At 32.1% G+C, this 27,189-nt stretch overlaps 1 protein-coding gene across 3 annotated transcripts; it reads right to left on the reverse strand.

The window, feature by feature from the left end:
* Window positions 1-589: 589 nt before the first annotated feature.
* LOC139492249 (transcriptional enhancer factor TEF-1-like) lies at window positions 590-20,063 on the reverse strand. 3 transcript variants are annotated; one of them, XM_071280446.1, is made up of 11 exons: window positions 19,986-20,063; window positions 17,901-18,146; window positions 10,986-11,113; window positions 10,257-10,418; window positions 9,932-9,966; window positions 5,466-5,631; window positions 4,820-4,882; window positions 3,970-4,077; window positions 3,370-3,510; window positions 2,287-2,439; window positions 590-842 (listed from the first exon to the last, which is right to left on the reverse strand). In XM_071280446.1, exons 2-11 carry the CDS (start codon window positions 18,130-18,132, stop codon window positions 729-731), a joined length of 1,302 nt encoding a protein of 433 aa, XP_071136547.1. In that variant the 5' UTR covers window positions 18,133-18,146; window positions 19,986-20,063; the 3' UTR covers window positions 590-728. The 3 variants fall into 3 exon arrangements, with proteins under 3 accessions (XP_071136547.1, XP_071136545.1, XP_071136546.1); XM_071280444.1 differs by having other exon boundaries at window positions 10,257-10,433; XM_071280445.1 differs by lacking the exon at window positions 19,986-20,063 and adding an exon at window positions 19,539-19,664 and having other exon boundaries at window positions 10,257-10,433.
* Between the last annotated feature and the right edge of the window lie 7,126 nt (window positions 20,064-27,189).

A 27,189-nucleotide genomic window follows, 5' to 3' on the forward strand; every position in this document is an offset into this window, starting at 1 on the left:
TGGATAGTTTCATCTTTAGTAGATATAAGAAGATGTGGTATCTATTAAACAGGAATTTCATCATTTCTTATTTTGCTATAAATGTGCAATGCAACCTTGAAACTAATTCACCAGTTAATGAAAAAAAGGTTGTCAATGTAAAATGTGAAAAGAAAAAAACAAGTGTCTCTGAAGAAAAGATATTATATATAGAAATATTCATGTAAAATTAAATATGAAAAGGAAAGGGTTGAAAACCAAGTGACATAACCCTGAAGCCAGTTGAGCACAATGCTGTCCGTCTTTTAAACAAGGAATTATTTGAATCTGGAATAATTTGCATTCTGGAAAATTGATTAGAAATTTATGATGAAAACTAACCCAACTAAATAGGGTTAGCCATGTATCCATGGCTAAAAGGGGGGTGTGTAGTTAGTTCATACAGAATGATAGTGAAAGTAAATAAGCCTGAGCCATGCATGCATGGCTAACCCTATTGAGTTGGGTTTGCTTTCAACATATATTTCTAATCAATTTTCCATAATTCAAAATTCCAAGATTCCAATTATTCCTTGTTTTTGATAAATTTCTATATTTTCAAAGTGCTTGATGAATTTCTAATTTTTTATTGTTATCTGTAACAATTTCATGATTAGATGCAAGATAAAAGTTCTACTTTGAGAAAATAAGAGGATGATAGCTATATACAGTCATGTTACTACAATGCTTTAACAATATATTGCATAGATTTAATCTTTCACAAGACGATAAATATGATGTTGTGCACCGTGTTCATTTGTTGAAACTTCAAAAACATAAGCAATGCATAATAATGTCTCTTGTGTATCTCTGTTTGAAACAACCTGAAAAAAAAGAAATATTTCATTATAAATTTTAAATTCCCAGTATTTTCTAGGATCATGCAGGGTCCAGAATACCATCAATACGAAACTACATAGAGTGTTATTGCGAACCCAATTATACCTTACCACAGATTCACCTGATAGTTACCCATTTAAACTTTAGGCAGTTCTATTGTCCCATCTAACAAATACAACAGGTATTGTTCTCTGTATAGTTTATTCACTGGGACCTTTAAATTTCTTTTAAAGAGAAATCTATCACTCATTGATTAATTTACCCGAGTAAAAATTGTATCTGCTAAATAGATTGAAAAAACATGTTCAACATTTAAAAAACTGCATGTGATTTTGTGTTTATTCAATATTGATAATATTGTTTTCAATCCGTTCAAAATAAACACTAATTTAATCATAAAAAATTGATTTTTGAAAAACTTAAGTATTGTTCCAATCGATATTTGAGTTTTTTAGTTTTTGTTTACATTTATATATAGTTATAGAATACTTATAAGGCCTTTTATAAATATCACCATTTTTAGGTTGTTTTGTCAATTTTTTTTTCCAAATAGGAATAATGTTGAAAATTTTGTCAGAAATAAACTTTTATTTAAAGTTTGAATCAGTGTGACAGATTGAAAATATTATAAATACAAACTCGCATGCAGGTTTTTAAATGTTAAATATGTTATTTCAATCTATTTAGCAGATACAATTTTTACTCAGGTAAATTAATCACGATTTCTCTTAGAAGAAATTTAAAGGTCCCAGTGAATAAACTACACAGAGAACAATACCTGCTGTATTTGTTCAATGGGACAATAGAACTGCCAAAAGTTTAAATGGAAAGGTAACTATCAGATGAATCTGTGGTAAGGTTCACAATAAAATAGTATCTATGTATTATATTGAAGAAGTTTTGTCAGATTTAAAATAAAACTGCATACTGATTTGATAGATAGATTGAAGGTGAACCTTTTTTAAAAACTCAATTCAGCTTCAATAAAATGCTTCGCTTAACATAGCAAGATACAAGCGCAGAGGTCAAACCCTGAACAGTTGGGGCATTTGAACACAATATTCATGCTTGATATATAGTCTGAATTAAGATTGAGATCAATTTTTTAACATAAAATAGGTTTCTGACACACTCTGTCTGCAAGTTTTGGTTCTTAGCAACTGTGTACTAGTTTCATAAAATTTGGATGTTAAAAACTTAATTTATGTGCAGAAACAAAAATAATCACCATGGAAATGAGAATTGCTAATACAATTAAATGCCAATTACTTTTAATTCAAAGTTAGTTGCTCCTTTTCAAACAGACCTAATCACTAACTTAACAAATCTTTGACACTGACCTTGCTGGATATTTCTTTGGTCCCTACAGTTTACTCCAATATAGCTTATAAAACAAATGTACAAGAATGATATGGATTGGTTTATTACCTGTAAAATTGTGAAATTTTCCAGCACACTGTTCATCATATATTTTTCTGGTAAATGTTTTAATTTGTGTACAAAGTTTATCATGTATTCACACATTGGAGATCGATGAATTCGATATACGAAGCGGCCATTTTCATACCGTGGATACTCAGTCTGAAAATAAAAATCAATAATATATATACCTTATCAATTATGCTTCATGTTTGCAACTGAGAATTTTACATGGTCATGCATTATATTTGTGAATGTAGGTTAATGCAATATTATATACATGTATGTCAGACAAAGATATATAGATTATAAAACCTAGTCATGTCATATGTCATTAATATATTTTTCTTGCATCCATTTACCATGTTTCTCACTAAATAATTCAAAGTGTAATAAAAACCACTAATAAAGTAAGTATAAAGTGAATAATGTCCATTTTATGACATAAATTATTATTTATCTTAATAAAAAAAATAATGGGGAATATGTCCATAGGATTCAGATGGTGCCCCTGCATGCATATCATTATAAGTTATAAAGGAACAAAACTGAAGAACAGTTGAAGTGATGAAATTGGTACTTGATCTGAGTTTTGTGGTAATAAATATTGTGTATAAGTTTAATAACATTTTGTTGAGGCAAACTTAAGTAAGACAACAGAAACGAAATAGTCAGCACTTTTCCACTTATAAAGGAGCATAGCTCTAGAACAGTTAAAGTGACACCACCAAAATTCAAACTTGATCTGCGGTAATAAGCATTTTGTATAAGTTTCATATCATTTGGTTGAGGCCAACTAAAGTTTGAGAAGGGAAACTGAAGATAAAGCAGTTTTTCCATCTTTAAAGAGGCATAACTCTAGAACGGTTAAAATGATGCCACCAAAATTCAACCTTGATAGGTGTTTTGTGGTTATTAAGCAATTGTGTATAGTTTCATAACATTTGGTTGAGGTAAACAGAAAGAAAGAGGACAGAAACCAATATACGTTAGTTTATACAATGATACCATAGGACTGTATGATTCAAGCCTAATATTTTCACCTCCTAATTACATATTTAAAAAAAGAATAATCTGACACCATTGACTTACCTCAACCTTTTCTACAACTTGTTTTCCAAATGAACACACTTTAGTTGAACAGTTAATAGGTACATTTTCATTTCCTTCATATTGGCTCGTCACACCATAAAATGCACCACTTTCATCAGCTTCATTGGTGTTAATGTCAGCCTGTAATCAGAATAGGTAATTGTGAAAATTCTGACATCAGAATCAGCTAGTTATTTTTAAATAAAATGATACAGAAAGCTAATTTTCTTAAATTGTCTCAGTCAAAGGTTACTCAATGCTCTTCAACATTTTACTATATTTGGCCTTTTTAACTTTTTTGGATTCCAGCGTCACTGATGAGTCTTTTATAGACGAAACACGAGTCGGTGTAAACATAAAATTTGATCCTGGTATCTATGATGAGTTTACTTAGTAAAGTTAAGTGGCAAGACGTCAATTGGAACAAAATTCTCATGTTATTTGTACAGGTAGTTACTCATTTCAATAACAAAATTCTACAACACATTTAAGAGGGTGAAAATCTAAATCTACAGGTACCAGCTCATATATAGAGACAACTAATGATTAGAGTAGAGGTAACCAAGTTGTAAAAACAAATACTTGTAATGATTTTCTTACCCAAAACTTCACCAAGAAAAAACTTGATTGAGGACCTTTATCATACAATTCTTTCAATCCACCTTTCTTTTCTGGAAATTTGTCATAAATTTGTCGAATATCTACAGCCTAAAAAAATTAAGACTAAAGTATTTAATAAACATTTTTTTAATTCAATTCATGTCAATTCAATTATATATATATATAACAGGGACTAAACTTTTTTAATGTGAAAAGGGAGAAACACTTTATAACAGGTTCAACATATTATCTGCAACATTATTTTAACTGCAGAGTTTGTGTTTTTGAAACAAATGGGAACAATCTGACTTTATTCATAAATTCTAATAAGACACTCATGCAAACTCGTAAGTCAAAACTTGTTTGAGCTTGTCATCAGCATACCGATAGCTTTTTTCACCATTAATGTCTTTATTCATACTGTTTTATTACGGAAACAGCAAAATTTGCTTTAACACAAGTTTTTGTTACTGTCTTTGTCCTATTAGAACGGAAATAATTCATTGGGGATTGAAATCATTTCAATTTTTTATAACAGGTTGGCCCTTTACAAACATACCGTACATTTAATTTGAATTGAATTCGCTAATTCCTTTCACACAATCTTCTTATTTTTAATTTGAATTGAATTCCGAAGTGGCTTATTTGCATTAGACATATGTTAACGTTAATACTCATTAGTTAATTTGCATTAAATCGAATTAAGACTCAAGCTGTGGACACTTACTATTACATACCCCAACATTTCTAGACTATAGAGTCATACTGGTATAAATGTTTAACTTATACAGGTAAAATGGCTTTAACTACTGTGGTCAAGCAGTTTTGAGCTGAATTAAATCAAACTTACCTCTAAAAGTGGATCAGAATATGTTGCTGTAGCACCAATGTGTACAAATAAATGTTTTGCATACTGAAAAAAAATAACAGTTCATTGAGTATTCAGTCCTTTAATGGGGCACTATCTGTCAAATTTACTTTCACCAATTTGAATCATATAACATATCAAAACATACATCCAAATTACAAAAAAACAAAAAGAAACAACTTACAATGCATGGACTTGTTATTTTTAATTTTTTAATGGATCACTATTTAATGTGTAGTTTAGACTAAATCCCATCTGAATAGCCATCAAGATGACCTCTAAAGAATGCAGATGGTCACACTACTAGTCATTAACATAGCATAAATATCAATATAAATACATATTCAAGTACATACAATCGTAAAGCAGTGATCTTTTTAGGTATGTTTGGATTTCTTTTGTTGATTATTAGTATTTCGCAATTTTGCTTTTATAAATGTTTGAAACAAAGAAAATTCTGCTAAATCAAACTTTTTTTCAACAACACTGTATGATCTCCCCCTGACACAAGAGTTTTATTTCTAGTCTAGTTAAGATTTCACTGCATAAAATAATTGGAGCCGATTTTGAATATCAATTGTTTAAATCTTATTCAAATATAAAGTAAAATGATATGAAGGCGGCTCACATTATCTGGATCTCTTGTCTGTTCTAAGAAAGCACTAAATTCACAAAGACGTAGTTTTGGTCCAGCTATTGACCTGCCTTGCCATGGCGGAGCTACCACTTCACTGTTCACAGACGTTTGGGATTTGTGTTCTAAATAACCTGGTGTACCAAATGGTGGCTTAACACTACAATGATAAAAAAAAAAAAATTAGCTAGATATATATAACAAGACTTTTTATTGTTCAAAACTGCTTATCTTTTTTGCTCCCAGACCTAGGCCTCGACATGGAAAAATATTTCAAAATCATGAAAATAAACATTTTTATTGACTATTTTCTTATAAAATATTTTTTTCAGTCATATCAAGCAGTACAGAACCATCGAAAAAGGTCACAACTACTACATTTATGAATTCCGATTAAAGAAGTGGAATTTATTTAATACTTGAAATAGATTAATTGAAGTCTACTGTTTATATCAAAGTAACTAACATGTATAAAACTAACAAAGGGTAATATTGCAATCATAATTTCTACTGCAATGTGACATATATTAAACATCATTTACATTAACATCTGGCATAATAGAAACGCTTCTTAAAGATTTAAGGATAAAAAACTGAGACTATTTATAAAAACATACATTTTAGCAGTTGGTTTTTTGTTCAGTTAGATAGAACTAACTATGCTGAGAATTTTTGCATTTTCACTTTTTACCAAGCTTTTGAAGTTTTCAAAACAATAGCCAAGTAATTAATGTCAAATAAATGGAGAATTATGTCCCCTGATGTGATGCCCCTTGCATTAAACATTTCAAAGGGTCTGAAAGGGATGCAAGTATGGAACTGTAAAAGTGACATCACCCAATTTTAAACTTGATCTGTGTTATATGGTAATAAGCATTGAGTATAAGTTACATTACATTTAGTTGAGGAAAAATAATAGAACGGAAATGAAAAATTTGGAATTTTTTTCAATTTATAAATGGCATTACTCCAGAATGACAAAAACGATGCCACCCAATTTAAAATTTGATCTGTGCTTTACGGTTATAAGCTTTGTTTTTAAATTTTATTACATTTGGTAAAAAAAATTGGTTAGAGAACAGAAAAAAAAAAAATATTACCATTTTTTTCCCTTGTTTTCAAAATTCCAATAGGGAACATACTTTTTATAATTGTATAAATAAACTAATTTATCAAGACGTTTCGGCCATTGGCCTTCTTCAGTTCTTTATTTTTCCTCTCAACTACATGGCTGACATTTTGTTTTCAATCATTGAAAAGATGTTATAGATAAAAAAAAATCCATTTATAAAGGGCATTACTCCAGAATGGTACCTAAGATACCTAATTTCAAATTTGATCTGTGTTTTACGGTTATAAGCTTAGTTTTAAGTTACATAAAATATGTTTAGAGCAAACTTGATTAAAAAGGGAAACCAAAACTTTGTCAATTTTCATGTTTATAAGGATGCATTACTCATGAACAGAACAGAGTTACCCACCCAATTTGAACTTGATTTGTGTTTTGTGTTTAGCATTGTGTGTAAGTTTTATAACATTTGGTTGAGGCAACCTGAAGTTGGAGAACAAAAAGAAAAAATCAGCAATTCTCATTTTTATAAAGGGACATTACTCATGAAAAGTAAAAGTGATGCTACCAAATCTGAACTTGATCTGTGTTTTGTGATAATCAGCATTGTGTATCAGTCTAAAGGCATTTGGCTGAGCCAAATAAAATTAGAGAATGTAAACCAATTTTGGGAATGAAAGGGACAGAAGGACAAGGGTAACACTTTATGCCCCTGAATTATGCATTAAAATCATAAATTGGAAGAAAAAAAATAATATCATGAACTTCAATTTACATTTCTTGTGCCTAAACCTCATCACTTAAGGTGACATGTGTAGATGTTGTTTTATATTCCATTATATATTATACATTATATTATAGTGATCAAAAATTTCTTGATCCAAGCATTTCAATGTGTTGACTTATTTCTTTATATATGTAAACCTCAGATCTGTGTACGACCTCAAATCTGTGTCCGTTTTTCAAATCTATGCCCCATCGTGACGTCAATCGCTAATCTATGTCCGTAAAAAATGATTCTTCCTCAAATCTGTGTCCGATTTTTAATCGCGACGTCATTCGCAAATCTGTTATATGAAAGATAAGGTCTCAAATCTGTATTATGTTTTAATTTTTTTTTCCAATTTGTTTCACCATACGCAAATTTATGCCCGTCTAATAAGTTCGGTCTTGTAGGTTTTTTATTTTATTAAATAATTTCCCATAATTCAATATTAAGTTGGTATGTGTTATCCATGTATGTGCAACAGCCGAAGTATAGTATACGTTTAAGAAAATCCAGCTAAATTATTTAGCTGGTATTTATGATATTGTTTCAAGTAGTCTTATATGCCTTTGTTTTATTAAGTCTTTTTTCATGTGTGTGGTTAAAATCTTTACATATGATGCGTGTGTTATTATTGTATGCCGTCTTTAAGAATGAAACCACAAAACCATATTTATTTTACTCAAAAAGACAGTAAAGAATGAATATTTGTTTGCAACTTCAACTTACTTCGTTTTGTCTTTGAATTTGTTCATATCGCTGTTTCATTGACATTTATACCACTTTATCTATGTTTTTTCTTGAATACTAGTACATGTATCAAAAAATCATTTTAAATTGCTAAAAATAAAACGTTTTTTTATATTTTTAATTGAAATATTTGTGAATCACAAAAGAACATATTTCAATTGTTTGGTCTTAGCTGGTATCTATTTAGTTTAAATGTAAAACTTGTAATAATGTCTTTAATAACGAAAATATTTCCCCGAGAAGAATCATTCTTTATGTTTTGGCATATCCCTTCTCTCCAGAAACTAGATGTCAACACCGCAGTCCCCTTGTTCATGGCTGGATTTGTTTTGAATTGTAAATATTCCACAATAGTAGGAGTAAAGATATCCTGATAATTGTGAGAAAACATTTCAAGAGGATAAATCTCTATAGTTGACGTTTTTGAAAATATTCCATCAGTCCACTATTCATAACAGATTTTCCTCCAGTTTTAAAGACAAATTTTTGAAAATTTTCCATCAGTCCACTATTCATAACAGATTTTCCTCCAGTTTTAAAGACAAAACATAAAGCAATTTTAAATCATGTGTAGTAATAGTTAAAATGCTAACCTGATTTTGTCATATAAACCACTTGTACTATTTTGTTCGGTGTGAGTTAATGATCCGTGTTGAAGGCCGTACTTACACCTGTTATTGATAACTTTTCATTGTTTACTTGATGACGTTTTGTTATGTTTTACGTCGATGAAAGGACATAGATTTAAGCCAAAAATGGCCATAGATTTGAGTAAATAAAGGACATAGATGTGAGACAATACAGGACATAGATTTGAGACAATAAAGGACATAGATTTGGAACGTCTATGACGCAATATTAAAAAGGACATAGTTTTGCGGAAAGGACATAGATTTGAGGCTTACATATATAAATATTCCAAATCAACTTCACAAACAATAACAATGGTCTTGAAGTATAGAACTTAGGTACTGATGTTGTTACTTGTTATAGTGTTATTTAATAGTTTTTGTATATCATTACTAAGACTGTTTTTGGTAAAATCCATTTGACAATCACATGTCTCTGTACTTATTGTGTTATGGTAAATTTTTATACTCATCTTTCATTTTTGCTAATGTGCTTTGTCTATATGCCTGACATATTTTTTGTTCTGTACTGCTGTACCCCTATTTTGTCGTTTTTACCTATTATGTCTGGGTTTTTTTTGTTTCACATATTGTTGTCAATATAATTGTAATGTATGCGACTGTCATACAAGTTAGAGGTTTAGCTTCATATAAAACAAGGTTCAATTGACCATATCCTAAGTAAGAAAATGTCTGTACCAAATCATATATATGACAGTTGTTATCCATTCGTTTGATGTGTTTGAGCTTTTGATTTTACCAATGATAAGGGATTTCCTGTTTTGAATTTTACTCTGAGTTTAGTATTTTTGTTATTTTACATTTTTTTCTTTGTCACAACATGCAAGAAATGTCAATTGTGGATTTTAAATCTTAGCCAATGAAAAAAATTGCATTAGAATCTTAAATGAGACATACAGTACTACTGAAAGGAAAAGTGAAGTTGACTTCATCTCATTGCAAATTATCATTATCTTCAAATAACATTAATTTTTCTATTTATTGAACCAAAAAATGTCATTTTCCTATATATGCATGTACCCTTATGTAGGATGTTAATGTTCCTTTCCTCTATGACAAATTTCTAGCACTAATATCTGACTTAATTTGACAACAAATTACAATATCACAAATGGAAATTTGGGAATTTAAAACATTTATATATATACCATACATTTAAAAACCTGGAAAAATGATATTATTGATAAACATTTAAAGCAAACAAGCTTTTAACACATATACTTACTCAGTTTGAGGTCCAACATTATTTTGAGGCCAAAACTGAAACAAAGTACACAACTCAAATAAGGCTTGCAAATCAAAATAAAAAATACAAAGCAAATCATTACAGCAAAAAAATGTAATTACATTTAGAAATATATAATCTTTTAACTTGAAAAATACATGTCTAATGTATTCATAAAACTTTCATTAACCTATCAATTAACAGATATTGTACTTAAAATCATTCAAATAAAACTATAATTAACAGTCTTGACAACAGTTTTGAGCATGCCCACAAAAAGTACAACTGAATTTGTGTTACAACAGATCGTTTACAGATAACTAACCTGTGAACCGCTAGCTGAGTAGGACGGTCGTACTGGACCAACACTGTGAGGAATTGCAAGTCCCTGCTGAATAGCTTTATTGTGAATGGCACTAGCAGATACAATTTGTGCTGATGACATGGACGCCATACTTTGTAATGCCTTGTCCTTCGCTGACTGGTCCTGCATTGGAATGGACTATTTTGGCATTAGAATTAAGATTTATGCATGCATACATCCATGTACCATTAATTATATAATCAAATTTAATTTAGCAATAAGAAAAGCAAAGCCCTGTATGCTGAATTTCATATTCCTGTATACTGAATGTCAATGCCCTGTATATGAAAAATGTCTAGAAGAGATCTAGGTGGGTTTTTTTCGCATGGAGGTCATAAAATGTTATTTAATTTAATTGTTTTTTTCTATTTCATTTGTGCTGAAAATCATTTCAGAATTATAAATTTCCTGTTTATAAAACTTTGAATTTCTTATCCCAGGCAAAGATTACCATAGCCGTATACGTATTAGGCACAACTTTTGGGAATTTTGGATCCGCAATGCTCTTCAACTTTGTACTTGTTTAGCTTTACAACTTTTTTGATATGATCGTCACTGATGAGTCCTATGTAGACGAAATGTGTGTCTAGCGTACTAAATTATAATCCTGATACCTTTGATAACTATTACAACAATTAACTCACTACAGGAGGTGATGTTTATTGTGTAAAGTTAGATTTAATCTAATACCTTAAGTTGTGCTTGTATTTCTTTTGCTTTCCTTCTTGCCAGAACCTGTATGTGACTGGACACTTGTTTTCTAGTTCTTGTCTTTCCTGTCCGTAACTTTATATATCTGGCAATAAGTTCATTTCTTCCTGCAAAGCATAAGACTTCAAATATAACTTTTTTGACAATGTTAGATCTACGTTTTTTGTCTTTAGGGATAATCATACAGATGAACAATATCTAATAAGCAGTGCACAATGTCATTTTACATGTACATGCAAAAGAGATTCAATGAAAATTCAGATATGAGGAGAAAACAAGAATGTGTCCATAGTACATGGATGCCCCAATCGCACTATCATTTTCTGTGTTCAGTGGATTGTGAAATTGGGGTCAAAACTCTAATTTGGCATTAAAATTAGAAAGATCATATCATAAGGAACATGTATGCTAAGTTTCAAGTTGATTGGACTTCAACTTCATCAAAAACAACCTCGCCAAAAACTTTAACCTGAAGCAGGACAGACAAATGAACGGACAGACGGACGAACGAACGAACGGGCAGACAGACCAGAAAACATAATATCCATAAATGGGTCATAAAAATGAATGCAAAAACCTACAAAAAGCAAGCTCACATGCCTTATAGCATAATTGAACTACTAGCCTAGTCTATTTTTATGAAAATAAGAGATAGTTGTTTTATTGCCAACTGTCCACTTCAAATTAAAGAAAAAGGATGCAAGTAACCATAGGTCACTCTACAGCCTTCAACAATAAGCAAAACCCATACTTTGTTGTCAGCTATAAAAGGCCTCAATAAGACAAAGAAGAAGCCTAAGACAAGATTCATTATTAGTTAGAATATCTAAACTGGTTCACCCTCCCCCTCCCTTTCATGCACACCTTCAATATATGTACAAACAGCAAGCAAAGTAAAAACTACCTAGCATTCAAACTGTAGGAAGAGTTATCTGGAATTGCACCACTTATGCTAGTAAACACTCCAAAAAATTACAAAGTTTAGCTATCTCCAAAAAGAGCAAATATTAATAAAAATCAAACCCCAGACTTCAATATATGTAAAAAAAAAAAAAAAAAAAAAAAAAAAAAAAGACCAGTTATGTGGAATATCTATATATACCCATAATGGGACGGACGGAAAGATGAGCAGGAGTAAAACAATAGGCCCTTAAACTTTCACTTGCTGGGGCATAAACACTGCATAATTTTCTTAAATTTTTTAATTTGATGGCAGCAACCCAACAATGGGTTGTTTATCATCTGAAATATCATGGCTGATAAAACTTGACCTATAATGAGCATTTCTACTTCACATCAGATTTGCTCTAAATGTTTTAATGTTTGAGATATAAACCAAAAATGGCATTTTACCCATTTGTTCTATTTTTAGCCATGGCAGCCATGTTTTTTTATGAAACAGAAAATAAAACACAAACTTTATTCCAGATATCCTAAAGATTATTCAGCTTAAGTTTGGTTGGAATTGGTTCAGTAGTTTCAGAGGAGAAGATATTTAACATGAAAAACAAATTGTGTAAAATTATCCTTTGGGCCGGTTAAAAAAAAAATTAAAAAAATTATCTTTTGGGCAATAACTCCTTTAAGGGTCAGTTGACAATTTTGGCCATATTATACTTATTTGTAGATCTTAATTTGCTGGACATTTTTGCTGTTTACAGTTTATCTTTATCATTAATAATATTCAAGATAATAACCCAAAACTGCAAAGTTTCCTTAAAATTTAGTGGCAGCATGGGGGGAGAGGGCTCCTTTAATGCTTAATTGAAAGGGGGTTCTGCTGGGATTCTATTACCCCACCCTTTTCATAAAATTTAGATTCTAAAAATGAATACCTTTTCCCATATGGTTTGAGTTTCTTGTGGTGTGTAATGGTCTGTTATGTAAGAGTGGAATAACAAAGTGTCAAAAGAGAAAAATTGGTTGATAAAAACACTTTAAACAGCTGGAAACACCAAGAAAGATGACAGAAGAAGAAGTTAAAAAAATAAGGGGAACTTTGTTGACCTAATCATATATATCTGATAGTTTTCACACTGTTGAAAAGCTGACCTATCCCAGTGGCAAGTCCTATCACTTTGTATTTAGGAATTGCCCCCCCCCCCCCCCCCAACAAAAAAAATGTCACTTAGCCTTTTTTTTCTTTTTCTGATTTGCAGATTTCAAAGTAAAGTGTTGAGGTTCTGAATCTACTAAACTATGGTTTAAAGAAATAGCTATAGTCTTCAAAGGCCTGCAGTTTGAGATATATTTGATTATTATTTTTTTTTCTTTCAAGCTCACCCTATATTTAAAATAAAATTATAAAAATGCTCTCTAAATGATAATAAATTATTTACTGTAAGTCTACTGTCAAAAATCTAACTTTATATCAGATGTAAATTATTTACTTATTACATGTACTTTAGTGTTATGAATAAATAATAATCAATGTGAAAATAACATTATGTAACCTAGCTCTGAACACCCCCCCCCCCCCCCTTCTCCCTTTTTTTTTAATACCCAAAACTTAATCAATATAATTTTTCACTTATAAAATATAATGTAAAAAAATCTGTGTTTATCTCTTCTGTCAAAATTATAATTGTATCACTCAGACTGTAAACAAAAATTACACACAAATCCCTTCACATACACTGCCAAAAATATGAACAATAACAAATACATCATGACCTATTTTTTCCTTTGTCTGGCAACAGACCAATTCAGTTTTATTATGCAAGGTACCTGTGTAGGAAGATGTTTTATATTACCAGCGCTCTGATTATAATTTTAAGATGTACAACTTATCTTTTAAATCCTATTAAAAATATTTGGTCATTTTAAAATATGTTTTCAAATTCAAAAAACACATAATACTAAAAAGATATATGTCTAAGCAGCCTGTGCTTGACCTAAGGTTAGACATTAACATAAAACCTAAATTTGGAGGAAGGATATTAGTCATAAAAGAATGACTCATTGATCCAAGTAAGTTTACCTGGGGTTCTTAAAGGAATAGTGTCATATCATATTATTTCTTATCATGTAAACCTCACATTTAAATCGGTAGTTTGTAAGTTTTACAGAAATGATAAAAAGAATAACTAATATTTTGTTATTAAGATATATTTTTTAAAATGATAAGACGTATGATATTTGTTCAAGAGGTGTCTAATTTTATATAAAATACATGCACACAACAATAAATGATTTGTGTGAATACTTTTTACTTTTTATCAGTTACAAATGTATATAATCAATCAAACATTCAAATTCCTAATATGTTATCAAAGAAACACCCCTTAAATATAGGATGAAATTACATATTAGGATAGAGATCTTTCAGAAACTGTTGATATTTATAAAGAATCAAAATCAAAAACATTATATATATATTTTTTTCATATAAAGATAGTGCTACTCAAGTAGAAGAAAACTTAACAAAAATATTTTTGAAAAAAACAAGAAAAGTTCCAAATTAATTCAAAATCACTGGACCATGACCAGGGGGGGGGGGGGGGGGCAGTGCTTCAAAATAGTTGTCAGACTGATTTGTACAGATAGTAATGCATCTTCATACAAAATATCCTTAATCGATTACAAGAAGATCTTATCAAACTTAAACTTAAGCAGAAAACTTAACATTGAAAATTGCTAATTAATTCAAAGTCAGTAGACCATGTCTTCATGTCAAAACTGAAGAAGATGTGGTATGATGGCCAATGAGACAACCCTCCACAAGAGACCATATGGCACATGTAGGTCCATATGTAATTCCAGATGCGGATTAAGGGTGGGCAGGGGGCACCCTTTTCTGGGAAAATTTTTGTTGATTATATAGGGAATCACTGAAGCATGACCGGAGCGGGCAGTTAGTGGCCCCCACTGAAGGAAATTTCTGGATCCTCCACTGAATTTCTCCAACAATGAGTAAACCCATACCTCAAAGTCGAGCTGAGTTATTAAAGGACCCGAAATGAAAAATGTAAAACATTTCAAACAAGAAAACTAATGGCCTGATATGATTACAATATAATAAAAGAATATAAAATTAATTAATATATGTTTTGTGTTCAAATATATTGCTACACGTAAATTGTAATTGGTGTACAGGTAGATGTGTTCTGGTAGTCATGGTAGTTAAAAGGTTTATAAACATATTGTAACTTTGGGTGATAGGAAAGGGGAGGAAATTCATTTTTCTTCATAATGTTAAACATGTTAAACTGTTAGTGTTTATATATTAATAAATTTCACAATTTTAATTAGGAATAGAAGATGTAGTGGAAATGAAATGATGAATATAATTATGTCTAAGTTGAAAGGATAATATTATAATGTACTTTGTTTAACATTGTCATTTTGGGGCCTTTTATAGCTAACTATGCAGTATGGGCTTTGCTCATTGTTGAAGGCCATACAGTGACTTGTAGTTGTTTATTTCTGTGTCATTTTGGTCTCTTGCGGAGAGTTGTCTCATTGGCAATCAAACCACATCTTCTTGTTTTATATTTGTTAATTTTTTTTCGCAAAAAACAAATTTGTAAAAGTAAACAATTAACAGGGGTTTCATTATCTTTCATGTTGACAGGTACTTTCCACATTTCTACATGTAGGTGGTACTTTTCAATTGATTCCATGAATATCTTATATAAAAATTCCTACATTTAGGCGGTACATTTGTACTTGTCAATAGCATAGGAGGGTAAAAGTACCTGGTGCCGCCTCCTAATGAATGGCCTGAATTAAAGGTCAAAGTAGGGTCTTCAACACTGAGCCTTGGCTCACACTGAATTGTAAGCTATAAAGGACCCCCAAAATAACTAGTGTAAAACCATTCAAACAGGAAAACCAAGTCTAATCTACATAAAAAAACGAGAAACACTTATGAACCACATCAACAAACGACAATCACTGAACATCAGGTTCCTGACTTAGGACAGGTGCACAGTATTTCAAGTTTATATAAACCCCATTGAAATAGTTTAGAAATAAGCAATTCATAGACTTTATTAAATGGGGAATGTGTCCATTAAACACAGATGATGCCCCCCCCCCCCCCCCCCTCTTTGCATATCATCTAAATTATAAAGGGACATAATTGAAGCAGTAAAAGTGACGCTGCCCAAATTTGTACTTGATCTGAGTTTTGTGGTAAAGAGTATTGTGAAAAAGTCTCAATATGATAACATTCAATTTGGTTGAGGCTAACTCAAGTTTCTGATAGGCATTAATCTAGAGCAGTAAAAGTGACACCACCAAAATTCCAACTTGATCTGTAGTAATAAGCATTGTGTCTAAGTTTCTTCACATTTTCTTTGCTAACTTGATCTATAACCTATCATGGTTAAAACGACACCACCAAAATTCAAACTTGATCTGTAGTAATAAGCATTGTGTCTGAGTTTCTTCACATTTTCTTTGCTAACTTGTTCTATAACCTATCATGGTTAAAACTATATAACAAATAGCAAGTCAATATCTTTAAGCATGACGAAAACAAGTCACTTAGAGTGGAAAACTGATTATTTTAGTGATAAGGCCATAACTCTGCACAAAATCATCAGACTGGAACAAAATTTGAACTTGATCAGTATCAATATGAAACTATATTCCAATTATAATACCAACATCTTCAAGCATATTGAAAAAAATTGAGGAAACTGATTATTTGAGTAAATTTTCTAAGTCCAAGTACCATAACTCTGCAAAAAATCATCAGAACGAAACAAAATTCTAACTTGATCTGTAAGTTGTTCTGATAAAACTATAAACCAATTATAAAATCAATATCTTCAAGCATGGCAAATAAAAGTGAGCAATACTGATTATTTGAGTGAACATATGGAAAAATTTGGGGTTATATACTTTGCTAAATTACTTAACCATTTTGCCATTACAATAGGATTATACATGTATATATGCCCCTTCAATAAAAATGCCAATATGCCAATTCCTATGTTGGAACAATTTTTCCACATGTACAAATGTAGGTGAATTGTTCATCTTTTTAGAGTTCTGTTGGTGTATAAATGAACAATATCTACTCTGAAATTTTTTTACCTTTTCTGTTTGAAAATTGGAAGTGTAACCTTGGTAAAATTGCTGTACTGAGTATAAATGGTATATACAAAATAAGGAAAAATCATAATCAAAACAAAAATAAAGATACATGTACAAGGAGATGTTGTCCTTGATTTGTCCACATATGCGGAAACACCTAGTAGGTTGAATTTTAAAGATAAATAACGTTTAACTTACATGCTGTCTTAGTTTTTCGGCCAAATTCTTTAGAAAACATGATGATTTCAACCTTCCCATTCTGTAAAGTCTATTTTTAGGCATTTTCCCATAGAATTTTGCACAACATTTTTGTAAATCTCGGCCAAAGAAAGTTTTGGAAGACACATGTACATTGGTTTAAGACGCATGACAGAAAAGGGACTGGATTATTCACAATTTGATATAATTTATATTTTCAGTCTTAAACTAAGGGAAGAAATTTAATCAAAATTATACGAATAAAGTACCTTTGATTTTGCCATATGATTTTCTTAGTCCAAGACCATATCTCTGCACAAAATCAGCAGACCATTACAAAATTTGATTTTCTTAGTCCAAGACCATATCTCTGCACAAAATCAGCAGACCATTACAAAATTTGAACTTGATCTGTAACTTACCATGATAAAACAAACACCAAATATTGACATGATTGATTGAAAATCTTTAAGCATGCATGTCGAAAACTGATTTGCCAGATGGAGTGCAAACCTAAAAGTCCCCTTCAACTTTGTTGGTAAGGGAATTATAACAGGTTCCTGATGTAGTGTTTAACATATTTGTGAGATAAGGTGTCAGACCACCAATTCAAAATCCCAATCTATTGTAATAACAATATCTCAAACCTACCATACATTTTTCCTTCATCAGACAAAATAATTTTTCTACGTCCGCATGGTGGATATATTGCTAATGCTTCTTGAAAGCTCTGTTCAATGTCTGGACTCCAAACACCTTCAGCATCATTTGAAAGGTCATCTACATCACCATCCCCACTACCAGAATTACTTTCAGCTTTAGTCATAGTTTCAGGAGGGCCAGGTGGTAAATTTTGATCCACATTTGGCCAACTGGAAGACATAATTTGTTTTGTACCTACAATAGCAACATACATTTTTTTACAATAAGACACAGAATAGTAAAGAATCTTAGACGTAGGAGAAAGTTTACCATAGATGGATTTTTATATTTTTATTTTACAGTTGCTATAAGGTCATATGGCTTTTCACAAGTTTGGGGTCTTTCTTGTCTTTCAACTTTTTTTTTTATCAAAGTGTTCCTTAAGTATATCTGTAACTTTTGGTATACAAACTGTATACTCCACATCTTCTTTCATTCATTTCTTTACAGAATTGTTTGTATGTTATACACTTTGAATAGCATAATGCATTTCATGTATGCATAAAAAGTCATGATGGTAAAGATGTTTTAACGAGCCTGTAATTCAGTGGTTGTCGTTTATTTATACAGTATGTAATTTCATTTTACATATTTGGTTTTAGTTCATTTTTGGTACATCAATTAGGCCATTAGTTCTCTGATTTGAATTGTTTTACATTGTCATTTTGGGGTCTTTTATAGCTGACTATGCGGTATGGGCTTTGTTCATTGTGGAAGGCCGTACGGTGTGCTAGAGTTGTTAATTTCTGTGTCATTTTGGTCTCTTGTGGAGTGTTGTTTCATTGGCAATCATACCACATCTTCTTTTTTATATTTAGCATCACAACTAAAATACCTTTACTGATACATGTAGTTTTTTTTAACTTTAAGTGTTATATACATTCATAAATAATTACATTGTCGAAATCATTCTAATTTAGAATTTAATAAAATATTATGAGAAACTGGAAACAATTATAAACCACATCAACAAACAACAACACTCTACTGGACTTAGAACTGAACCTGACTTAAGACAGGTGCGAACAAAAGGGTAGTAATGCCCATTAATGTCAGGTGCTATTTGCAGCTACCATTTGCGTCACATTGGTTAAAAAATTACCGTGATTTGTCAAAATATCCTTAATTTGATTCGTCAGAGATCTCAAATAATTAAATTAAAGTTACCGTAATTTTTTGAAAAAATATAAACGGATTCATCAAAATCAGCTGATGCTATTATCGTTTAAAAGAAAGTGTACATTTTATCGTCATAGTCCGAAAATTACAGTTAATGTTATTTGGCAGGAATTTTTACCTTTATTCGTCATGATTTAGGTACCCCCATTACGACCCTCAAAAAAATGCAGCATAATAATAAAGCACATTTAACAAGTTTCATACAAGTGAATCTAGTTCCAATAGTCATCTTATATTATGTTCCATACATGTAGGGGGTACTCCTCACAGGGGCTAATTTGTTATTGTCATGCATGACTGTTTTTCCTTTGGTTGTAAATTTTTCCCAATGAAATATTCTCACTATAAATGACTATATATATGTATATGCACGATCAACTGAGGCTTATGCAATCTGTAGACTATTACATTTTGATTCAACTCCAATTGTAACGATCCAAATTTTTGTAGACACCTGGATGTCCTGAAAAGTGTATCAGTGTATTTTCGGCCATTTCTGCATTACGTTCACTTCACCTTTGAATCATTGTGACATTGATATTAAAAAAAAGTACCGAAATGAACTTTTTATGAGGTCAAATAACTTGCATTAGAGAAAAGGTAAACTTTTTCTGTTTCAAAAGTTCATGATACAAAAGTTTGTCGCCCGGAAGTTATGCCATGAAGAATGACAAATATTTCAGAGATTCGAAGCCCGCACAGACATTTCGGCCATGCTGCTCTGGTTTGAAGTTTCTAACATATTCCAAGCAAGTTTTCACTTTTACACAGTACATTCATATGTAATTGTAACATAAATTCATAAAAGTTTCAAGTGTTAACTTTAAATTCAAATAAAACAAATATTTAACTCACTTGTTGGTATGCGTGGAATGGCACAAAGAATCTGGACAACGTACTGACTTACTGCGCATGAACACAGCGCATGGGGCGGGCCAGTCCTTCGTGTTGGGAGAATGTGACACTACTTCAAATCAAACAGACTATTTAAACAAAGTGGGGTGTATTTTCATTCTAAGTTTACAGATGTCACAAAAAGATATTATTCTAAGGGGCATTGTCGTACACTTTCTTCGGAAACATATTCATTAATCAAAATTATATTTACAGAAAGGTTTGTATGGGTTCCTGCTTCTACATGTTACCTCTTAGAACCCCTTTCATGTTTGCGTTCGCGCCTGCATTTCTCGCGTTTTCATTAAACCAGTGACATATATATGTATGTATATGTCTTTACATATATATGTCTTTGATTTAACCACGGAACTGCATATTTAAATGTTATACAATTCCTTGATTAAACCAGAGACATATGTACACATATGATGGTTAAATCATGCATATATATAATGATAAAAATGCAAACTCCATCTCTTTTTACCTAATTTTTAGTATATATCGCGATTTAATACTAATACAATATATGCATGGTGACGGAAAATATAAAATTTATTTGTATGAGCTTTAGAAATAGAAAGATAAGCGAGGCTTTGTCGAGCATTTCTCCTCTTTCTTAGCGAGTACAAATAAATTTTATATTACCCTGAGACTACTATGTCTCAGTATTACCAGACAACATACATTATATTGTTTTTATCCTGAAATTACTCCCAACACTTTTAAAAAATTCAGTTATTTAAAAAATCTAAATCATTGTCTCTAATTTCTCAAAGAAGTCAAAATAGTTGAAACGCGGACCGCGAAGAGGACCCCAAAATGAACTGGTTTTGAAACAGAAATATTCATATTCCCCCTTGCTCAACATAAAAGTGGGGTAACAGGAACTACAGTGGTGTCAAGCTATCCAGCAATTCTCATCCTGCAATTCTATTTCCAAAAAGTACTCTGTCATTCGTCATCCTTTAAAGACGTTTGAAAAACTACTCCCTTTTTTTCTGAGGTAAGCCCTCTTTAAGCCGAACATTTTGTTTGAAACATGGTGAAAAAAGCCAAATTCTATAAATCCCGCATTGGGTGTTATATCTTTGCTTCCCTTACATTGTTTACTAAAATAAAACCATCATCTAATTAAATTCAAGCTACTAACACAAAAATGCGTAATTCACTCGTGCAGCTTTCTTTTACAAGACATTTATTAAAAAACATATAAAAAGTAAAATCATAAAAATACTGAACTGCGAGGAAAATTCAAAACGGAAAGTCCCTAATCAAATGGCAAAATCAAACGAATGGACAACAACTGGCCCTAGAACACAGTTATTTCGTAGTGCATTTCTTTTAGACAATAAATTCATATTAATTAAAAAAAATTGCACCTGCTCTATCTCAAAATTGTTTTTACAGTGTAGTGTACTACTAGTGGGACAAATAATATCAAATTTATAGAAACTTCTACCAGCTCTAACAAAAAATATTGACAATTATGTGTTAAAGAGGTCTAAAATTCAGGTTGACAGCTTTAATTCAGACGTAATAAAATTTGACCTATTTTAATTAGAACAAATCCGGCACTACTTAACAAAGATTCAGCACCCATTTTTATGCCCCACCTACGATAGAAGAGGGGCATTATGTTTTCTGGTCTGTGCGTCCGTCCGTCCGTGCATCCGTCCGTCCGTGCGTTCGTCCGTCTGTCCCGTTTCAGGTTAAAGTTTTTGGTCAAGGTAGTTTTTGATGAAGTTGAAGTCCAATCAACTTGAAACTTATAGTACACATGTTCCCTATGATATGATCTTTCTAATTTTAATGCTAAATTAGAGTTTTTAATCCAATTTCACGGTCCATTGAACATAGGAAGTATCGAGATCTAATAAAAAATGCAAGTTATACACTGTTCGTACGTTGGGACTAAGACAACGAAAATCAAAGGACGATAACTGTGTCCTTGGACCAACTGTCATATGATATACCTGACTTGCTACAGGCATTTTCAAATGTAGAAAATGGTGGATTGAACCTGGTTTTATAGCGTTAAACCTCTCACTTGTATGACAGTCACTAGCGCTTACTTATTTAACATAGACATGTTTTTGATGTTTAGGAACTATTTTACAGGATGCCGAGTTAATGGACGGCTATTTCGTATGAGGCGCCGTTTTACTATTTTTTCCGTATTTCCTTATATCGAAAATTATTTCTTGGCCTCATTGATCAGATTGAATGCTTTGAACGACACACAGGGAGCCATCATACATTTATTTCTTATTTCTGATATCAAAACACAAAAAAATGATATCAGGAAATCGATGTCTTGATGTAAAAAAAATAAAGAATATTTTCTGATATCCTTTGCTATTCCTTTGTAGTACTATCATAGACCGAATAATCTGACTCTTCGTGTTTATTTTTAATATTTCATATTATTTCCTATTTATCATTTGGATTTTTCATTATTATTCTTTTTAACACGTGTCCAAAATGAAATAACCAAGAATGTGTCCTCAGTCCACGAATGCCCCACTCGCACTATCATTTTCCATGTTCAGTGGACCGTGAAATGGGGTAAAAACTCTAATTTGGCATTAAAATTAGAAAGATCATATCATAGGGAACATGTGTACAAAGTTTGAAGTCGATTGGACTTCAACTTCATCAAAAACTACCTTGACCAAAAACTGTAACCTGGAGCGGGACAGACGGACGAACGGACGGACGAACGGACGCACAGACCAGAAAACATAATGCCCCTCTACTATCGTAGGTGGGGCATAAAAATATCAAAGGCCAAAATGAGGAAAATAAAATATGGGAAGGGTGAAATATGGACACAGGAGACAGAAAAATTCGGTCTAGTACTATCCAATAGCTATTTTAAAACCATAGACTATAACCCCTAGCATTAAAGAACTACCAAGACAATGGGTTTGAAATTTGGTACCCTAATGCGTATTATATATATAGCGTTCCTGATGAAGGTAAATCCAGAAAAGCGCTTTTGACGCAATAAATTATTAAACGTGTTGTTTTATATTTTTACATCACTGGGTCGATACCTCTGCTGGTGGACTATCAGTCCCCGAGGGTATCATCAGCTCAGTAGTCAGTGCTTCGGTACTGACATGATTAAACAAACTTTACTAAAATTGTCCGTTTATAAATTTTGAAATTATTATGAAACCTAGGTTTCAACTCCCTCAGGCAAAGTTGGCTTTAGATGAATTTGGCTATTTATTTTAGGTATTTTTGACATATATAGCTCTTCAACGATTTTCGGTACTTATACATCTTCGGATTTCAAATGTTTGGCTTTGAGCGTTCCTGATGAAGGTAAATCCAGAAAAACGCTTTGGACGCAATAAATTATTAAACGTGTTGTTTTATATTTTTGTAGAATTTAACATTTTCAAATTGAAGACCGGATTATTTGTGCTTTAAGAATGCTTACCCAAGAATATTTTTGCAATCCCGTTGTGGCGTCTTCCAATAGCTATTTATCTAAGCAGAGTCCTCAATACTAAGTCATAAAGAACTACCGAGATAATGGGTTTGAAATTTTGAACCCAATGAACCTTGAAAATGAGGTCAAGGTCAAATAAAACATGTGCGACTGACATATTAATCATAAAATATTTACATACACCAAATATAGTTGACCTATTAAATGCATATAGTATTAGAAAAAAAGACCAAAACTCAAAAACTTAACTTTGACCACTGAACCATGAAAATTAGGTCAAGGTCAAATGACACCTTCCAGCTAGACATGTTCACCTTACAATCATTCCATACACCAAATATAGTAGACCTATTCCATACAGTATAAGAAAAACAGACCAAAACACAAACACTTAACTATAACCACTGAACCATGAAATTGAGGTCAAGGTCAGATGACACCTAACAGTTGGACATGTACACCTTACAGTCCTTCCATACCCCGAATATACTAGACCTATGGCTTATAGTATCTGAGATATTGACTTGACCACCAAAACTTAACCTTGTTCACTGATCCATGAAATGAGGTCGAGGTCAAGTGAAAACTGTATGACGGGCATTCAATTAGTCACTGAACCATGAAAATGAGATCAAGGACATTGGACATGTGACTGACGGAAACTTCGTAAAATGAGGCACCCATATACAAAGTATGAAGCATCCAGGTCTTCCACCTTCTAAAATATAAAGCTTTTAAGAAGTTAGCTTTTTGTCGGCGTCACACATTGGCGTATAGACCGGCGTGCACCAAACGTACAGAGAACATTTACAAAGTTGGTATACGTTACTTGCACGCCAGAGGAACGCTAATCAATCGTTAAACGCGCGTTGCATAAGTTTGAAGTACGTCGAAATACAAAGTTATACGCTTAGTGGAACCCTACAACTCGGGAATTTTTTATGCAGCATAAAAAGTTCATCCAGCTCAAGCGTGTGTCTAGCGTATACCTGTACGCTACACGCACATAATACATACGCTACAAGCGCGTTGAAGACGCTACAGATAAGTTTGAGACACGTTTAGGGCACGTTGTATATGCTTTAAGATCGTTCGACTTTCACTAAAACTTATGCGGGTTTGTTTGTAACAAACACCCCATAATAGAACGTCCAAGATACGACCGGGACGCGTCTCAAATACGCTCAAGAGACTTTTTCCTTCGTAGCGTGCATTCCACAGTGGCGGATCCAGGGGGGGGGGGGGGGTTCCGGGGGTGCGCACCCCTCCTTTATTTTTGCCGATCAATGCATTTGTATTGGGACATATGTTTTGCACCCCCCCTTTGTCCTGGGTGCCCTGGGTTAGCACCCCCCCTTTCGAAAATTCCTGCATACGCCCCTGTTCCATCTACGTTAGACAAACGCCAGACATACGCCAACATACGTTACTTGGACGCCCAATAAACGCTTAGGTACGACATAAACGGTCGAGACAGAGGGTGGGAAGGTACTCCTTATGCGTATTTTCGAGAATTTAAAATTTTTTCACGTTTCGAGTCGAGATTTTGCTTTATTAATGCTTACCCCAGTAATTCTATGCTATCAGGTTGCTATACTATTCAAAAGCTTTATATCAAAGCGGAGTCTATAATCCTTAGTCATAAAGAACTGCCAAGACAATGGTTTTGAAATTTGGTATCCCTAATGCGTATTTTATAGAATTTGAAGTTTTTCAAAGTTTCGGACAATTTTTTTTCGGTAAGAGTGCTCACCCCGGAATTATGTTCTGCCCTGTTGTAGCTTTATTCAATATATATTTATTGATGCAGTCTTTTACCCCTAGCCATTAAGAACTCCCAAGACAATAGATTTGATATTTAAGAATACTTAAGTAATAAAGATAGTTAATATACATATACAACATTTTAAAGAACATTTTACTCTTAACAACAACCATAAAAATCCCTTTTCTCGTATCAAACATGAACTAAAAGAACTATAGCCAAGGAATTTGTTTTTGTCTCTGCTGATAAAGCTGCTAATAATATCGTTATAGTTTGACGTAAATTTTACATTGAGGTTCTGCAAAAGGAAATTCCGAAATCACCAACAATCAAAATGACTTCATTTTTAGAAAACGATATCTGTAACAAACATAAACTATTAGCTACTTCATTACAAGCCGAACCAAATATAATGAAAGTCCCAACTATGTACTGGCTTCCGAAGCTACACAAATCGCCTTACAAAATATAAATTTATTTCGTCTGCAAGTCATTGTTCCACTACTAAATTGTCTATTCTACTTACTAGTACACTTGGTACAATCAAAAACCTGATAATAAATTGTTCAAATAAGGCCTTTGAAAATAGTGGAATTAATTACTTTTGGAGTGTTAAAAACTCGTTGGAAGTACTTGATAAATTGCATGCATATGTTGGTGATTTTGAATCTGTTCAAAGTTTTGATTTTGCTACCCTATATACCACTTTGCCTCATATTCTGATTAAGAAAAAGTTCACACACCTAATTAAATGGGCATTTAAAAAGTAGGAATGCGAATACATATGTTCAAACTCTTTTCGGTCATTTTTTAGTAGCAACAAACAAAAGAACTATGTCAATTGGACATGCTTTGGTACTATATCTACACTTGAATTTTTACTTGATAACATATTTGTTCGCTTTGGAGATTCCGTATGTGGTAAGGTTATTGGAATTCAAATGGGGACTTACTGTGCACCACTTATTGCAGACCTGTTTTTGTATTGTTACGAGTTACAATTTATGACAAAAATCAGCAGACCCATCGAAACAACATCTGATACAAAATTTAACAATACTTTTAGATATTTGGATGATATATTGGCTTTCAATAATGATGACTTCAATATGTATACTAAAGAAATTTATCCTGTTGAACTTACTTTAAATAAAACTTATACTAACAATGACCACTGTCCTTTCCTCCATCTTGATATCTATATCATTAACGGGAAGCATAATACAAAAAAATTTCGAAACTACATCGGCATCTTTTCAATCTCACAAGAGTTCAGTGATGTTTTGTATTGGTCTGTAAGGATGGGAGAAAGTTGTTCTGTTGCTGCTGTTAGTATACATGAATGAAAAATGTGTCCAAGGGATGTTCTGTTGCTGCTTTTAGTATAAATGAATAAAAAATGTGACCAAGGGACACAGATGATGCCCCTGCTTGCATATCATATAAAGTTATAAAGGAAATAACTGAAGAACGGTAAAAATGACGCAACCCAAATTTGTATTTGATCTGAAAGAGGGACGAACGATATCAGAGGGACAGTCAAACTCATAGATTGAAAATAAACTGACAATGCCATGGCTAAAAATAAAACGACAAACAGAATTCTGAGTTTTGTGGTAATAAGTATTGTGTCTAAGTCTCATAGCATTTGGTTGAGGCTAACTTAAGTTAGAGAACAGAAACGAAAAAATCAGCATTTTATTCCATTAGTTAACAGACATACCTCTTGATTGGTAAAATAAGAACACCAAAATGCAAACTTGATCTTTGTTTTGTGGTAATAAGCATTGTGTACAAGTTTTATAACATTATGTTGAGTTGAAACCAACTTTTGGAAGTACATACGGACAAGGGTAAACCTTTATGCCTCCTCCGCTACGGCGGTGTCATAAAAATGGTATTCAGTCGAGACCAGTAGCTTTATATGAGCTTCCATA

The sequence above is a fragment of the Mytilus edulis genome, chromosome 10 (genome assembly GCF_963676685.1).
Source record: "Mytilus edulis chromosome 10, xbMytEdul2.2, whole genome shotgun sequence".
NCBI classification, from domain to species: domain Eukaryota; kingdom Metazoa; phylum Mollusca; class Bivalvia; order Mytilida; family Mytilidae; genus Mytilus; species Mytilus edulis.

Excerpts from the sequence above, each read along its gene's own strand:
- LOC139492249 (XM_071280444.1), bottom strand. The coding sequence starts at position 18,132 with ATGTCTTCCAGTTGGCCAAATGTGGATCAAAATTTACCACCTGGCCCT. Across the intron at positions 10,434-10,985 it reads AAATACAAGCACAACTTAAG|TCCATTCCAATGCAGGACCA; the intron begins GTATTAGATTAA and ends ATGCCAAAATAG. Across the intron at positions 3,511-3,969 it reads TTTTCTTGGTGAAGTTTTGG|GCTGACATTAACACCAATGA; the intron begins GTAAGAAAATCA and ends TTCTGATTACAG.